The sequence below is a fragment of the Anabrus simplex genome, chromosome 1 (genome assembly GCF_040414725.1).
Source record: "Anabrus simplex isolate iqAnaSimp1 chromosome 1, ASM4041472v1, whole genome shotgun sequence".
Lineage (NCBI taxonomy): Eukaryota > Metazoa > Arthropoda > Insecta > Orthoptera > Tettigoniidae > Anabrus > Anabrus simplex.
This window is the reverse complement of record NC_090265.1, coordinates 187,401,152-187,419,863: the sequence shown is the minus strand read 5'-3', so window position 1 is coordinate 187,419,863 and position 18,712 is coordinate 187,401,152. Positions and strand designations below refer to the sequence as shown.

At 42.3% G+C, this 18,712-nt stretch overlaps 1 protein-coding gene across 1 annotated transcript in view; it reads right to left on the bottom strand.

The window, feature by feature from the left end:
• Positions 1 to 15,688, bottom strand: part of LOC136885491 (uncharacterized) — a 195,518-nt gene extending 179,830 nt beyond the window's left edge. The window contains exons 1-2 of the mRNA XM_067158078.2: positions 15,474 to 15,688; positions 14,933 to 15,147 (exon numbers count right to left, since the gene is read on the bottom strand). Coding sequence (XP_067014179.2) covers positions 14,933 to 15,147; positions 15,474 to 15,626 — 368 coding nt within the window. The 5' untranslated portion in view covers positions 15,627 to 15,688. The remainder of the gene's footprint in view (positions 1 to 14,932; positions 15,148 to 15,473) is intronic.
• Between the last annotated feature and the right edge of the window lie 3,024 nt (positions 15,689 to 18,712).

Here is an 18,712-nt window from a genome sequence, read left to right as displayed (position 1 = left end):
CTTGTTAAAATGGGAGACAAGTCGCAAGTGGCTCTCCTAGTGGCGTGACCTGAAACTTCGCGCTAAATTCAAATATCAATGGAAAGGTATATACGGAAATGGATAAATAAATTACGTCTAAAAAGAAAGTGTTACTAAGATATTAACTTCAAAGTTGCTAAAGCAATTCTGGATAAACGAATGAAGAATTATTTAACAGGTTATTGTTTAATGACTGAAATTAGACATATAATCAAGATGTGAAATGGACTGCTGTGAAAGGGATTGATCTTTCATTTATGCATTACTTTTTTAGTTTTAGCATTCCTGCCTGAACTTTCACGGCTAGATTTGTCTTTTTTCTCATTTAAAAGCATTGTATCATCACATTAAAACACTTGTCAACAAAAATATCGGCATATTCCTTACACACATGATGCAATGAATTTACATTTAAGAGCTGGACAATTTTCATTTTTAACTTGAAGCCTACTAACAGAAAGAAAATCTATAAATTTAGCCTCAAAAACATTCAAACTTTCCCTATAAGCAATACTTGCCATAATGCCATTACATTAGGGTAAAGCAAATTTGCATCATCATATTGTTTCAAGAAAATATGTACATTTCTTAAATCACCTATATTTTCTTCAGTACTTGACAACGCATTACGGCATTCCAAATGGGGTAACTTGGAACACAACCAGCCACACACATATGCATATGTATTTTCCTGAATTAAATCAAACCCACAGATCACACCTACAACAACACATTGGTATTGAAGGTTAACTGCTGCACTATACAATAAAATAAGCTTATATTTTAAGCCAGTTAAAATGTGGGTCGCGCAGGTCAGAAGTTTAGGAAGTACTATAAAAATCTCTTTGTAACTGGAAGAATATATATGCAAACACAATATTTACTTACATTTTCTTGTCACGAGGGAAACGGAAGAAAGACTGCGAATCCTTCTGTACTTCATAGTTATTGCAGCCAAACACAGCACATATCTTTCCATATTGAGAGGAGATATAAAGGAATGACACACGCTACTATTTACTTATGTCAACTTAATGCAAATGCATAAATAACGCTAAAAACTTCACAAACAAATACACATGCTCTTATGACAGAATCAGTAACTCTCAAGTCGCTCCGCTAGATAGAGCTCTAATCGCTGTCCCTCAATATCTTGCAGAGTGTCGTGTATTGTCTTTACTGTATTTGGTAGCAGTTATATATTACAGAAAAGAAAAGATTAGCATAGGGTATGGTAGCATGGAGAGCTGAATCAAACCAGCGTAGGGATAACAACAACAACAACAACAATGTCTGGAAAAAACAGGCAAATGTCCAGCTGAAATAATGTACAGGTTAATTTTGCTTTAAAAGTTTGGTTCTTATACTATATTGTAAATCAGCTCCCATTGTCTTAAATCCTTCCAGCCCAGAGGGAGAACATTTTTGAGAATTTGGTAACAATAACCACCCTTTCCCAATTTCCAAGTTTGCTCAGTAAGGGCAGGCGGTGATTAGCTATTTTTAAAACATAGGCAGTTATCGGGAAAGAAATTTCCAAGTTCTTTGAAATCGTTTAAGAAAAGACTGGGTAAACAATTGATAGGGAATATGTCACATGGGCAACAGCCCTAAATGCAGATCATTGATTGATTGATTGATTGATTGATTGATTGATTGATTGATTGATTGATTGATTGAGGTTGAATCTATTTTCCAGATAACAAGGGACAGGTTTTATTCTCTCTTACAAGTGGTGTTATTGTAGTATTCCGGTGAGACTAAAAACAATATTGTTTATTTAGTGTAGTACTTTACAGTATTCTGTTACCTCTAAAGCTGCTTAGTTGATGTAACTTGCAATTCATACACATTTAAAAATATATATTTCAGATGTTATAGTAACTAAGTTACAAAAATCAGGAGGTTGTGTGTTCGGATCCCACTGGTGTCCGGTTGGCCATTTTTGTTTAGTACTTAACATCTCTTCAATATCTACTAAACTTTTGTATATGCACTGAGCACGAACTAACATTCTGAAAATTTATTTTGAGAACTAAGTAACATTTATTATTATTATTATTATTATTATTATTATTATTATTATTATTATTATTATTATTATTATTATTTTAATTTTTTAGCCAACATAGGATTACTTAGTCAGCTTTATGGAGGTTTTTCTTCTTTTTGTCAGCCCAATACTGTTTCATCCTTTCTGAACGTAATTTCCTTTCTGCTTCTGGAATCACCCTTCCTATTCTCTGCTTGTTGATTTTTGTCTGTAGTCGTGTGTGTTTATCTTTCAATATGTTGAGTGTATTTGTTTTGTATTTTATTTTATATTGTAATATGCAACTCTCTCATGTCTTATTTAAGTACTGTGATCCATCTAATATTATTTTTACTCTTACTCTTCCATAATTTTTCTATTAGGCCTACTTTTATACTGATTCTATTTTCTGGTTACTGTATTAGATGGCCTAAGAATGATATTCGTTTCTTTTTCATTGTGCTAGTCACAGGTTCTATTTCTTTATAAACTGTCTCATTGGACAGACTCTGTTTACTTGATAACTTTTTAATAATAATAATAATAATAATAATAATAATAATAATAATAATAATAATAATGTTTAACGTCCCTACTGACTAGTGATGTGCATGAATGATGCCTGGAACCGCTTCTTTTGATTCCAAGCCCGCACTCAATGTCGCATGCAAGTAAGCGATTCGATGCTGACCTCACAAGTGTGCGCTTATAAGCGAGGCAAATTAGAACAGGCAACGGTCGGTGGATGCAGAGTGCGTCCCGGCCCGCAAGTGGCCACGGCTGGTCTGTGGTCTGACAGCTCTGCACTCCGACCAGCCAACCGAGCTGAAGAGAGGTGGCCATGGCTCTACTGTGGCTCCACACCTCCTTATTCAGGAGACCGGCCGGGACTCGACCTCAGGGCTGGTCCCTACTGTTGACTGTCCTGAAAATGGTTTTCCGTGGTTTTCCATTCTCCTGCACTAAGGCGAATGCCGGGACAGTTCCCAGTATAGGCCACGGCCACCGACTCTCTCACCTTCTCCGCACATCTCCTTCACCGTAACAAATCTCCCGGTCTGGGAGACAGCGTCACTGTCTAAGAGGCCCGTCTCCCCCTTCAGGGGAGGAATAAAAACATTTTAGTAGTAGTAACGGGCAATGTGGCGTCATAGATAATATGGGAGTATTTTAAAATAAAAATTGAAATAACGTTCAGTTCCTGAAACAGTGGCATCCAGGTACAAAGAGAGGTGCATACATTAGGGGCCATTGCCCATTTAAATGAAATGTTTTACTGGTTGTTAGGAATGGATTATGCCACACAATAACGAAATAACAATTTAACCTGCTAGTCTGGACACATGAACGACCTGCATAAGCAGAAACGTACGAGGAAAATGTGTGAAAACAACATTACACACCTTGACATTGTATTACTACTACTACTACTACTGCTACTACTACTACTGCTACTACTACTACTGCTACTACTACTACTACTAAAAATGTTTTCATTCCTCCTCTGAAGGGGGAGTGGACCTCTTAGATGGTGACACCATTTCTCAGGCCAGGAGATTTGTTACAGTGAAGGAGATGCTCGGAGAAGGTGAGGAGGTTGGCGGCTGTGACCTATACTAGGAACTGTCCCGACATTCGCCTTAGTACAGGAGAATGGAAAACCACGGAAAACCATTCTGAGGACAGCCAACGGTTGGGGTCAGCCGTGAGGTCCAGCCCTGTCCTGTCTCCAGAATGCAGAGGCATAGAGCCACGGTAGAGCCGTGGCCACCCCTCCTCTGCTCGGTTGGCGAGTCAGGTCTCTGAATGTCTATTTAGTTTATTGTCAGTTTCTGTTTATTTTCTTTTTGTAAAATGTCCATTGGGGGGAGGGGGTGTTTCAACCTCCCAGTAAACTCCCTTTGGCTACGCTCCTGACCACCATTTAACAGTAGATAAGTTTGCCTCCAAAAAGCAGCACTCTACCTCCAGTGTATAAGTTTAACTCAGCTGATTTCCTGTAATTATAATTTTTCCAACTAAATGACTGTGTTTTGGATACCACATACTGTAGTTGTGTCCACAGTACGGTAACAAGGAAATGCACTTTTTACTTTTCCATAATTTCTGTCTCTCTGTATGTATGTATGTATGTATGTATGTATGTATGTATGTATGTATGTATGTATGTATGTATGTATGTATGTATGTATGTATGTATGTACGTACGTACGTACATCACGAGAAAACTTCTGAAGAGAATTTAATGAAAATCGGTGTGTAAAGTCAGGGAATAAGTCACTACAATCTAATCCATAAATAATTTTATTCACGCTGAGTGAAATGGTAGTTATGGGGAAGGCCTAAAATTTAATCTTTAAATATTTATGTTATTACTGATCCTTCCGATAAATACTACATACGTAAAGTTACATGCCATTAAATTTCCGATGATTTATGTCTTATAAATTTTTACCATACTGGCTATGATAACAGAGATATTCATGAATTTCGATTTTTGTTGCTAAGTTCATATCAACGCCGAGCCACAATAAAATGGGTGAACAGAATTTAATGAAAAATCGGTATATAGAGTCGGGGAATAAGGAACTACAGTCTAAGCTATAAAGAAATGTATTCACCCTGGTTGAAATAGTAATTTAGAGGAAGGCGCCTAGATGCCACTCATCTCCGACAGATGGGATTACTGCTGCGTATCGAGTATAACAGCCTGCCTGAATACTGGCGGGGAAGTAGCTGGGGAATTAGATCTCTCTTCTTTAGCATGCCATCCTTCTGGTTCATACATTTTCTTATACTACTGGTACGTAACACACTGGTTCATCACAGCATTCGAGCTATTCAATCCCTACACTGAGCCACTGAGTGGAACGAGCGGTGTGCATACTTTACGGATTTATTTAGTGTATGGCTTTACAAATACAATACATACCTACATACTTAACAGAATAATGGCAGAGGAGTGTTCACTGCTGTCTGAAGCCTGGTCATTCCAACTCTGGAACTTAGGACTGTTAGATCAGCAGCATAATACTGTTAGTTAAAATTGAAAAAAATATGCGGTTTTTCTATTGATCGAGTATTTCATATGATAGTATTGCTTTTAATCGCGACAATCCTACTGACATCATCAGTAGCGGCAATGAGGGCGGGGGGAGGCCGTCGCCCCCCTACTTTGTGGAGAAAACATTACATTTTTATTCCATTTTTACCCGGCTGAAACTAGGAATTATTTAAAAAAGCAATTTCTACAAACCCTGTTCAAACCCTGTTGTCTTATCAACAAATTCTTTCCTTTATTTTCTTTAATTAACAAAATTATTAGCGGAAATACGCACAAAATGTTGTTCGTCGTACCTAACCAATATGTATAGCGTCACAGCAAGTAGTGGAGACTTGCGTGTGCTTTGAGGAAGGGTAGCAGGGGTGTGTGTATATATATATATATATATATATATATATATACTGTATATATTGCCACTGAGGTATGTTTCACCCGCATGCCGCGCACAATCGTCAGTCTGACAGTCTCTTTGGTGTCTGTTAGTTTCTGATCCTTCGCCGTCCGACTGTTTGCAACACTTCAAGCAGCCAAGGAGGTTTATTGCCTCTTGAAAATTGTGGACTAGCTAGGTGGACAAAAGCAAATCAGTGAGGTCTCACCTCGGGACATGCTTCATCCCACTGCAGGTGGATCAGCTTGTATTCCAGCGTCGATTCGCTTCCTCCGGCATTCTTTACATCTCTCTTGGGACAACCATGTACCCATTCATGCCATATTTTCCTGCCAGTACTACAGCTACTACAAGCACCACAACTACCTCCATTGCCACCTTCGGACAATTCGCCGCAGACACCGCCGCCGTTGCTTTTCACACAGCACTGATGTCCAGCCATGCAGTTACGAATTATGAAGCCCGCTCTCGACCTGTGACATCAGATCATCATCCCTACACCTCCCGAGCACCATCTACGAGGAGGGTCACTCGACCAGCCCAAAGAGAGGAACGAGCACCACGTCACCTGGCAGTGGATTCAGCACCAGTGCCAGCACCGCATTTGGCCACAACAGATGGAACATCTCCTCCCATGGATACCAGAGTACAGCCCTCTCTACCATCTACCACTACTTTCACCACCACCAGCAGTTCCCGGCTCGCATATTCCTCCATTTCCGGCACTAGACGACCCATTACCCACCTTCGTTTTCTCCAGCCAACCCCCTCTGGAACACATGCATTTCTCCTCTCCAATCCTTCCCCAGAACTTCAATCACCCCAAGCCATTTTCTCCATGCTTCTCAACTACAACTTGTGCCGAGAAGACGTCACCGATATCCGGAAGACATCAAAAGGAATAATCATCAAAATCAACGGAGACACTGCAGCTAATCAACTTGCCAACCAAATTGGAGCAACTCCCTTCGGATCAAACGCCTCTCTCCAACCCCTTCCACCACCACCCATGCAACCACCACTTCCACCACCATGTTATCATCAGCTAAGCTGTGTCATCCGTGGTGTGGATCCTTCACTCGCAGAAGAAATTATTGTCGCCGAGCTCAACGCGGAGGGAATACCAGCTCTGAGGGCCTTCCTCATCAGGAATGTGGCGGGGCCAACATTCATGGTGCGTATCATCCTACCAACATCTGCTGATGTGGACAGACTACTTGCCAGTGGTGTCTCAATCCATCGTCATCATCACAAAGTCGAGCCGTCCCACGCTCCACCTCCACAGTCTCTCAGATGTGAAAAATGCCTCCGTTATAATCAACACACAACTGCACAGTGCAAAGCAAATCATCCCATCTGCGGGCATTGCACCCAACATCACTTCACCAACAAGTGCCCCAACACCCTTCAAACCCCCCGGTGTCACACCTGCGGTGGCAACCATGCAGTTTATTCTCGCCGATGTAGAGGCCGTCCCGCACCTCTCCCAAATCACCCTGAATTAATAGCCCCCGTTCGCACTATCAACCCACCAACCACGCCAACTCGTTCACTATTTCCCCATCCTACAGTTGAAGATCTGATCAGATTTGTAACAATTTCATTGCTCAATATCTACCCATACAACAGATCGCTAGTTCTCAACCATCTCCAGGCTGCAGCAAATCACGCACTCAATTTACACTTCCTCACAACACATTCCGGTTTAAATGCCCATTTCAACTTTACACCTTTAGAAACCCTTGTATAACCCTTTTCATGGTATTTTCAGCCTCAGACGCATATCCAGTAACATCTTATATTTCCATGTTACGTTGCCATGCACTAAGGACAACCACATCAAGCATAAAAGAGGGGTGTAAGTGCACTCAGAACCACGCAATTGCTTATCCTGTATATGTATTCATAACCTAATATTTGTCATGTATATCAGGCGTAGGATTATATTTAAAAAAACAACAACAAAAAACGTTACTCCTGAAACAATATACTGATAACTACTTCTATATATTTAATTGTTTACCTTGTCTAACAATATTGTAATCAATTATGAAATTCAATAAAACTTAGCCCAATAGATATAAATTCCCCTTTCATCTCCTTCATTTCTCACATCCTTTACCCAACTCCCTCTTCCCGCACATCTCCCCAACCCGCCCGCATCTCTTGGCCAGAGCGAGGGCGTAACCCTCTAGGTGGCCCGCCCCACCCCTTCAGGGTGGGGAATGAAAACGAGAATAGTAGTAGTTAGTTTCTTATTGTGTAGTCAAATGCTAAATGATTTTAATTGTATAATCATGCCATACTTCTATTTAATCGTAACGCACGTTGTGTAATATAGTTCCTTTGGTGAACGTTTTATTGTATAGTACTGAATCAAATTCTCAAAAAGAAAAGCTATTATTACCGCACTTAAGTTGGTAAACCGTCAACCTTTACATCTCTGTGGAAATTCGCTCTGAGAGCAAAAAAGACTTACCATTTTGAAGCACTTATTTTTCCCTTTCAGTTTTGTTGTATATATACCCCCTCCCCCCCCCCATTTAATCGCAATACATGTGGTGTAATATAGTTCCTTTGGTGAACGTTTTATTGTATAGTATTGAATCAAAATCTCAAAAAGAAAAGCTATTATTACCGCACTTAAGTTGGTAAACCGTCAACCTTTACATCTCTGTGGAAATTCGCTCTGGGAGAAAAAAAACTTACCATTTTAAAGCGCTTATTTTTCCCTTTCAGTTTTGTTGTATATATATACCCCCCCCCCCCCATTTAATCGTAATACATGTTGTGTAATATAGTTCCTTTGGTAAACTAGCCGATGTAGGCCTACCCGTGCATCGCTACGAAATTCTCAGAAAGACTGTCTGTGGTTTTCCCACTGAAGTCAACGAACTCCGGCAGCTATACCTCACAAACCCGGGTACTGTTTGCCGTCTGTATATTGTTTGCCCCCGCACTTTTAATCCACAATCGCCGCTACTGGACATCATTGCAATAACCTATGTTGACTTCAGTGGGAAAACCACAAAGACAGTCTTTCTGAGAATTCCGTAGCGATGCACGGGTACATCAGCTAGTATAACACTAATCAGAGAGAGAAAATGGAAGGGATCCGACATTTCGAAAAATGAAGGTAGCGGCCAAAAAAAGGCAAGGTCCACGACGGGCGTGAAAATGAAAGACTCCCTAGGCCTCGAGTGCTCTAATACCGTCGGGGTCGGAAAAGAGCAAGGAGGTTCGGATAAGATAGATGAAAGTGAGGAGCCTAGCACAAGTAAGTGGGAGCAATGCCAGGACTCAGCTGAGGGCCTCGCGGTCGCACCCACGCTCCCAAGTTAAGAGCCCCTGGGGCGCCTTTTAGTCGCCTCTTACGACAGAAAGGGGATACCGAGGGTGTTAATTCTACCGCCCCCACCCACAGGGGGAGTTCAATGTCGCATGAACTATATCATCGAATTTTCTTTCTGAGTAATGCATGTGCTGTGTGTGGGCTTGTATTTCTGTCCTCAACATCGTCGCATAGCGGCATTTCGAGGCGGAACGACGATGCTCGTTTTACGGGTTCATTCAAGGAACCTATAATGAATTAATAGTGGCGCTCACGATTCCTTCTGTCTTCTATCCCGTAACCACACATCTCGTTATAATACCGCTGTTTAGGGAGAGGGGCCGATGTATTTCAGAAAGATAGTAAGCGCAATGGGTTGCATAAAACTAGATCGCAAGAGGCGGGTAAACCACCCGGTATTACATCTTTACAGCTACTGAATATAAAATAAAATTATGGGGATCTGTTCTTTTCTTCCTAGCAATGCCTTCCACATTTGTGTCAGCGTTATTTTTAAACCTTAAAGTCAGTATCAAAACTCAGTAGCAAATCTAGTAGAGAATGAATGGTTAACTAGAAAGTCTTACCTTATTCTTTTTTGTAGATCTGTTTGAACTGTTGCATCTTCTAACAGTACATGTTCTATCGTCCTGCGGCCCAGTAAATTAAATTCCTCTTCATTCTGAATATGTTTATTTGAATTTCGATGCTTCTCTGCTTTCCTAAGAAAGTTCTTTGTAACAGCTACTCCATCTAAAGTCCATTCTTTTTCACCACCAAGCAAAACACACGTATAACAAAAGAGTTTGTTGGTATCGGAACAGCCTGTCAGCCACGAATATCGCGTGTACCAAGAGAACACAAATTTTCTAGTTACCTTACCGTCAGAATATTTAATGTCTAAATTAGGTGTAGACCTATTGTTTTTGGCATCACATTTCTCTTCGTAGGTCCAAGAAGAAAACGGTTTACGTTTTAGAAGGTCCAAAGTGCTTGACAAATTCCTAACAGGACCGGGTTCACTCATTTTGGAAGGACACGCTTCTTAATAGAATCTTCAAACATAAAACTCGTTGTTGTGTCTATTGCAGACCTGTCCTTAATTTCGTCAATAAAGGTCCTGACTGCAACAAAACCAGATACGACATACACTCTGAAAGACACGAGCTCGACAAAACGGAGGCATGCCTCAATCACCCAATTACCACTCCACTGATGCCTACTAGCAGTGTGATGCGCATGCGCCAGCGGAGTAACTTCCCGCTCGTCTGCGACCCCTGCTCATCTGTTGAGATGTACACTCAACCGCACAAAAATTGGCCCTCGCTGAAGATCTTTCAAAATCCTCTTGTTTGAAATAGAATTAACATATTGTGTAGGTGATAGGTTTCCGAGAAGCATCCCTTCCGCCACCGACTACCCCCAGTTTACGAATATCCTCGCGTTTCGAGAAGGTATAAATTAAATTTTTCTTTGCTGTCCAGTTTTTGTGCAGTTGAGTGTGCATCAGATGGTCGTGGTTCAGCGCACTGTAATGACGTTTATCACCGTCTAGACTCATTTAGCGAAACATGCACAAGAAATAAAATGTTGGTTTAATATTTCGTGGGCAATCCCGGTCACTCCATGTGAGATTTGTGCTGGACAAAGCGGAGGTAGGACAGGTTTTTTTCTCCGGGTACTCTGGTTTTCCCTGTCATCTTTCATTCCAGCAACACTCTCCAATATCATTTCATTTCATTAATCATTCATTAATCATTGCCCCAGAGGAGTGCGACAGGCTTCGGCAGCCGGCACGTTTCCTATTCTCGCCGCTACATGGGGGCTTCATTCATTCCGTTCCTGACCCGGTCGAATGACTGGAAACAGGCTGTCGATTTTCATTTCGTGGGGCTTTTAAAGGTGGGAAAGGTCGTAATATATATGAGGATAACGTTGGGATTCAAGATGACAAATATGGTCATATATTAATTTATAGGAAGAAGAATTAAGGATTGGAATAATGCATCAAGGAATTTCCAAGTTCTCTGATTTTTAAAAAAATGACTGGGTAAACAATTGATAGGGGGTTCTGCCACCTGGGCGACAGAAATGCAGATGATTGATTGACTGATTGATTGATTTAATGCGGATGACTTCCATTTCTTGCTTGGCTGTTGGCTGACTGTGAGTAGGTATTACCTCAGATGCCTCTGAGAATCTTCGCCACAGCCCCAGATATGACTTGAATGCAGCGTAGATATACGGAGGCACAGCCATAATTAATTTTGCAAGAGCTAACCAGAACTTATGTTCGATGTAAAAGATGCTGTATTTACCAGTAAAGAAGTTAACCGGAGGCGTCTGAGGCAGTGCCTACGATACCTACAGCCCAAAAAGGGGAAAATAAGTAGCCTAATTCATAAAATCCAGACTAAACAATGGCGGTACGAGGCATTTGCTTACATGCTTCATTAAACAGTCGTTAGATGGCAGCAAAAACCGCTGCTTCGTGCCAAGGTCTATTGCTTACTTTACCTACGGCCCAAAAAAAAAAACGGACAAAAACGATACCAGGCATTTGCTTACATGCTTTACTAAATAGCCGGTAGATGGCAGCAAACAACGCTTTCTCATGCCAAGGTCTATATACACCTGTAGACCTTGCTTCGTTCAGCTCTCGATCGATAAGGAGGCAAGCTCCGGATGCCTCAGTATCAGCACAGTGTTGTGGATGTAGAAAACGGTAGTTGCCGCGCGGATGGGGAGTGAGAATTTACAATGTCTCTCATGTCCAAATCCCAATACAGAGCTGAGTAGTGCTGGGAGCGGAGAGGAGCAGATGTTATTTTTTGCTACACCTCTGGAGGTCTCCCATTGAATCCAATAGGACGTATTTCAAATGATAAAGTCTGTGAATGATACATTAAATATTTTAAATGGTACCTTTTACTGCACAAATTCTCCTTCGAGTACCATTTCCAAGATGTTCTGCAATGAAATGAACAGTTAAAGAAAGTAGAACTGATTTTTAAAATAAAACAGTTTACAATCATTTGTTGTTGATGAGACAGCAAATTTGTCAAGACACCTTCGATTTTTAAGGGAGTGTTTTACCGTTTCGGAACTTTGAAATAGAATGGTTATGGTCCTCTGGTAATTTTACATCTACCCTACGGCAAGTTTTCAAAATTAGATTGTATTTAATACATCCACGTCAAAAGCCAAGACGTGTAAGAGCTTCTAAAGTAGTAATAATGTTTACGGTTTTCGCAGGCGCCGAGGTGCTGGAATTTAGTCCCGCAGGAGTTCTTTTACGTGCCAGTAAATCTGTCGACACGAGGCTGACGTATTTGAGCTCCTTCAAATACCACCGGTCCGAGCCAGGATCGAACCTGCCAAGTTGGAGTTAGAAAGCCAGCGCCTTAACTGTCTGAGCCACTCAGCCCGTCTATTTAAAATACCTGAGTGTTATATAATATCACATTTCTTGTCTGCGAATGGTGTTTAACACAATACTCTCCCAATTGACCGTGTATGGGGCTACCTTGTCGATTCGTGCAAGATATTTTAAAGCAATCCTCATGAAATTTGTTAACTGCACGCTTCAAAATGTTATAGGGAAAAACACTTCAAAACAAAAATGTAAACAAGTAGTCTATTGTTTTACGACGCGAAATGTATAAACCGTGAACATATACAGATAGGCCAGCAGAATAACATGAAATTAATTTAACAAGCCGAATGATGGATGATTATCTGTGCCTTTCGGTTAATCGAGCACATTCCTGACCCCATTTACCACTATATTCAGCCGTTTACTGTATATTTCGCACAGTTTTCTGCATAAACTGGATTTCCTTTACTCAACAACTTCAAAAAATTGCAAGGGTTTCCAGGATATTTTCAGCATGGCATTTCAAAATAATAAATGCACGAAATGAAAAAAGTGCAAAACTGAAAAATAGAATAGAATAGAGTAAATAGCACAATCTCCATGTACAAAACCAGTGGACTTCTCCAACTAGTCCTGTAATGTGAACGGTTGCTCCTACGAGTGATGCTATTTTTTTTTTTTTTTTTTTTTTTGCTATTTGTTTTACGTCGCACCAACACAGATAGGTCTTATGGCGACGACAGGACAGGAAAGGCCTAGGAATGGGAAGGAAGCGTCCGTGGCCTTAGTTAAGGTACAGCCCCAGCATTTGCCTGGTGTGAAAATGGGAAACCACGGAAAACCCTCTTCAGGGCTGCCGACAATGGGGTTCGAACCCACTATCTCCCGAATACTGGATACTGGCCGCACTTAAGCGACTGCAGCTATCGAGCTCGGTAACGAGTGATGGTGGTGATTACTGTTTTAAGAGGAAGTACAACTAGGCAACCATCCTCTATATAACACTAATCAGAGAGAAAATTGGAAGGGACCCGACACTTCGAAAAATGAAGGTATCGGCCAAAAGAAGACAAGGGCCACGAAGGGCGTGAAAATGAAAGAATCCCTAGCCCTCGCAAACCTAATAGCGTCGGGCTCGGAAAAGAACAAGTGTTGACCAAGAGAGGTCGGGCAGGATAGATGAAAGTGAGGAGCCTGGCACAAGTAAGTGAACCGGTAGTATGAGACTGAAGCGTCATTGTTGGTACGGTATTCTCTTGACGGCATTTACATGACGTCTGATGCCTCGTTGGAAAAATAAGTAATCCTATTGGCTCAGACGACCCCATGTTGCCGATTATGTTTATTGCTTACAGCAGTGGCTTTGTTTGTGTGTATTTCTGGCGCCTCAACTTCATTGTGGTGGACGTTTTGATGTGAATATGTTCAAATATTTCGTTACCACTTATAGTTTGCAATGTATTTAAATTCCTTCGTGATACGTAGTAAATAGTGTGGTGTTCTGTGGTGTATAGTGTCTTGTCACGTCTACCGTTACTATATTTTATAAGAATGTTAGAGTGATTATTGAGTAATTTTAGGTCAGTTAATTGTAGTAAGGTTTTGTTTTCTCATTATCCGTTAGGATATAGTTATATATTTTATTGATTGTTTGAGGAGCTTCATTATTGATTCGCTTCCTGTAGTTTAGCATCGTAGTTTTCGTATTACGGTATTTTTAGTTACGGGATTAGTGTGAGTTTTTGAAGTGCAGGCCTATCTTTCGCTGGGGCGTGAGCGTAAATTTGAACTACGTCCGACGAGAGGCCTCGAACCAACACCTCCTAGATAATAAGGCCTCATAACAGCGCTGTGGCGTCACGCTAAGGAGGTGATCGCAATCCAAAGAAACGCAAAGCATGGTCACACACAAACATGATTTTAATACTTTCAGCTTGTGGAATAACTTATTTGGCAACAAATAAAGTTTAAATTTAAAGGACATTGAATTATTTTGCCGTTATTACCGTATCTTAGAGACTCTGTCATTAAAGATAAACAACACATTGTTTTAAATCACGGCAGAATTTTACAATGTTTACTTACTCCAGGCTGACTTGCTAACACACAGAAATGAAATTCACAAACAAATTTCAATTTAAATAGGCACTGAATAGACAGTAAATGATTTTAAAATAAAAAGAGAACGCATAAAGTAAGTTTTGGCCTAACATGTAGACTGTACTACAAAAATATGATACACTAACTTAACATTTATTTACAGACTTCCATTTTGTGAAAATAACAAATTTTCTTAACTTGCATCGTCTTTTGTGCATGCAATAACTATTTTTATTTTGAATTAAAGTAAGTTTATAATGGTAGTAAATTTAAAAAGACAATGAGCTAATAATATTAAGGAAGAGGAGCATAACCTTCACCTGGTCTGTAGGTACACCTATGTCCAAATTATTAGCACTAAAGTTAATAAGATAATCATATATCAAGTATGCTAGTAATGCAAAAAGACTTCAATATTTTTGCCTATTACACGAGTACTGTGTAGTACGCGAACCTTTTCTTGAGCCCTGAGCTCCATAGTGCTGAATGGGAACTAGGGCTCAAGAAAAAGGTTCGCGTACTATACATACCTATTTTGAGAAAATTACAGACTTTCTTTAATTTGTTCAATGTTTTATGGATTCATTAGTTTTGTTCCTGAAGTAGTTATTTATTACCTCTTATTTATTCTACTTCTCTTTTTGTCCGGTTCTTCTCTTGAACTGGCAGAATGTGAAGATAAATATGATGGACAGTTGGGAAAGATACAGGGGATTGCATTCTCTGACAGTCGTGGTCTTGGAAGAGAAGCAGTTAAAGTTTTTCCTGTCTTTGAATCAGTAGCAGTTACTTCCCACAAAACATCACTGGCTTTGAAATGTCTGTGGCATACCTATAAAATAAGATACCACTGTGAGCCAACTTCATGCATTTACAGAGTGAATAGGTCTACATATGTAGACATATAATGTGTATAATAAATCTAATTCGAGTAATAATAATAATAATAATAATAATAATAATAATAATAATAATAATAATAATAATAATAATAATAATAATAATAATAATGTATCCCTTGACTGTAAGCTAACATAACCTCATATCTTACGAGAGTAAATATACCTACATATCACCAGTTACTGCGTGTAGTTTAATACCTGATTAGGCCTATGTGCAGTATGATTATGTGAGAATGTAAAAGTAACAGTTACTCACCACTGAGTAATTAGTAACTCGGTAATCTTGTCTTGGAATTGCACGTAACCATCTCTGCTGCATAACCTCATCCTTCGGGAACTTAAACACATGCACTTTGTTATCATTATCGTAATTTCCCTTGCATTTGGGCACACAACACTTTAGCACCATTGTACACAACGACTCGCAACTGGTACAATTACAAGAATTAAAACACTGCTAAATAACTGCATCGACACATGGCCACACACATTGGTCTCTTAACACTGAGCACACACATTGGTTTCTTAACACTGAGAAGGTTGAAGCTTGCCTCCCGGCGCTGACGTCACGGTAGACATCCGGAACAGTTGTGAGGCCTTATATCTAGGAGGTGTTGTTCGACAGCCGTAGTGGAAGGACGTGTTCCTCTCGCTCGCTCTCTCTCTCTCCTCGCCAGGCGCTCTGTACTTTCCCAGTACTAGTCAGGCAGCTGTACTTGTTAGTACATCTCCGAAAGAGCATTGTGTCTACTGTGTGTACTTTTAAGCACGCAGTACGAGCATTGTCAGGAAGCACTTTTAGTGCTATTCTCTTTCAGATTTTATTTCAGGAAGCGACAGGAATGATGGAACTTCGAGACGACCTACCAGAGAACTTCAAGGACGCACTAGGGGAGATTGTTCTCTGGGTCCACCACAGGACCGTCTCACTGAACCACGCCGCCCCTGCGCTGCTGGTGCAGTACCGACCTGGGGAGGACACCTACAGGGAGGCCTATCGCATCACCGAGCTCCTCACAAGGCTCGAGGGGGCCACAGGGAAGGAGCTCTCCCCCGACGCCGCGCCGTCGAGAACATCGAGACCTGGGCGATCATCATTCGCCCCACGGACCCAGGCCAGATCAGCCGCTACGAGAGAAGCTTCTCTGCTTACTTTCAGGTCACCCGAATACCAGGCAAGAGGAACCACACTACCGTCAACGGCAGCCAGGAGACTGCCACACAGACGGAGCCGAGGAATGAGGACGACGGCGGCGCTCCCGAGCGCCGCGACGGCGCGACCCCAGTTGGAAAGCTGTACCTTACGAAGTACACGCAGACCAACAAGGCGCCAACCAGGGCGAACTGGTCGCAGACGCAGGCCTACCAGGAAGGGCCTGTTACCCGGGCGCAAACCAGGAACGCGCCCGTGATGGTGGAGAACTGCACAGCGGTGGAGAAGGACGCCCCCTGGCGTACCGAGTCTGCTGCCCAGGTCCAGCCTGCCTGCACGTCTGTCGAGTTGCAGACCTCGATGTGCGCCCCCCAGGACAGGGAATGCAGTCGAGTGTTAGCACCGACCGACGCCGCCGCCGCCGCCAGCCAGGAGAAAGAAGAAGATGGCGACGCAGCGGAGCCACCAGCTACCCCGGGGTTAACAGGCCGGGAGGAGGGCCACCAGGACGAGGCCTCTTCCCCCGCCGAGAAGCAACCCCCGGGAACGACCGCCGCCGCCGCCAACCAGGAGAAAGAAGAAGATGGCGACGCAGCGGAGCCACCAGCTACCCCGGGGTCATCAGGCCGGGAGGAGGGCCACCTGGACGAGGCCTCTTCCCCCGCCGAGAAGCAACTCCCGGGAAGAAGAAGAAGACGACGCCGCACCAAGAAGCAGAAGGCGTCGCTGGCTCACCAGGAGAGGACCGCCAAGCCGCAACCCAGGACTGCTCCCAGGACCGCAGTCAACCGAGGAGCCAATCAGGAGAGGACCTCAGCTGGTAGCGGCAGTCAGGTGAGAGTAAAACGTCCCCCTCAGCAGCTCTTGCAGTGTTTCCGCTGTCTGAGGTGGGGCCACCGTCAGGTTAGCTGTGGGCTTGAGGTGAGGTGCAACCGCTGTGGTGGTGATCACCACTACACGGCCTGCGCAGCACTTAGAGACGCGCCGGTGTGCGCCAACTGCTCGGGGGGTCACCCGGCCTCCCATCGCAGTTGCCCTGTCTACCGAGCCATGGCGCGGGCAGAGAGGAAGGAGGCCCGGCGCCATGACCCACCCCCTTCCAGGAGGCCCCCGCCTCGGCGGGCTTGGCCTCACTCTCCGGGATCGGAGACTGGGTACGAGGTACCCCAAGGAGGTGGAGCCGTGCGACAGGCCCTAGTGGTACTCGACTCATGGCTCCGCAGCCGGCAAGGACCGTGCTAGTCACAGCAGTACCCAGACGGACTGATCCCCAGACGATGGAATGGAAAGGAATTTGTTTATGTTTTGTGCATGTTACCTGTTCCTGACTAACACAACCTCTGGTCTTTTTCCAGCCCACATCCTTGCATGTGCTATCAAAAGATGTCAGGTTTTACATGTAGGCTCTTTCTTCTTTCTGCCTATGTGGTTTTTCCCTGACCCTTCAATACCAAACTTCAATACCATATACCTAATACAATATCGCCTGGTAGCGTGTCTGACATGGAAACAGGCAGATACTCCTTGTATCACTTCCCACTCTTCCCTGCTATCTCTTTCTTCTTCTTAGAAATAATAGCATGTCGGAGGCCATGTAGATTGAGTCGTTGGTCACGCGGGGGGAGCGGGCTTCGGGGGCCCCCCGAAAAAAAAAAAAAGCTCGAACTCCGCCTGTTTCTGATGCTCCTGCTGCGAAGGTAGTAAGGAAGAAGGGAAGAGAGGTGCCTCACCGTGGCCAGACACGATAACTGTTATTGCTGTGCGTGAGTACTTTTAGGGCGAAAAAGCTAATGGTGGTCCTCTTTTAACGGTTGAAAAGTGTTAGAATGGACATGTGTTGCTGTAAATATAAGATTACTGCCATGACATACAGCAGAGGTTCATCATCTCTGTGTGTTAGAATGGATATGTGTTGCTGTAAATATAAGATTACTGCCATCAGTCCTGTTGATTGAGTTTTCCCCTTCAAAGTAACCTCGTAATGCGAGCTCCTGCTTAACTGGAAAGCACACATCATTAAACCTCTCAACAGCCAACCAACTCAAAAAAGTTAAAGTTTTACAGGAGATAGCTTTGAAAGTTTGTTTTTTGTATAAAAAATCAGATTATTCATAAAACAAAGTAACTGTTTATTGAAATTAATGTGGTTTATACACTTTTTACTTTGGTATACATAACTTTGATTAATGAAATTGTATGCGAGATAATCTGATTTATATGAATAAAATTTGCACTTGTGGCCTTATACTACCAGCAAGCTTGTTAAGGGAAAGTATGAATACCAACTTGCACAAATGAACACAAGCACACTTTATATTACAACATTTACTGCATAATAATTA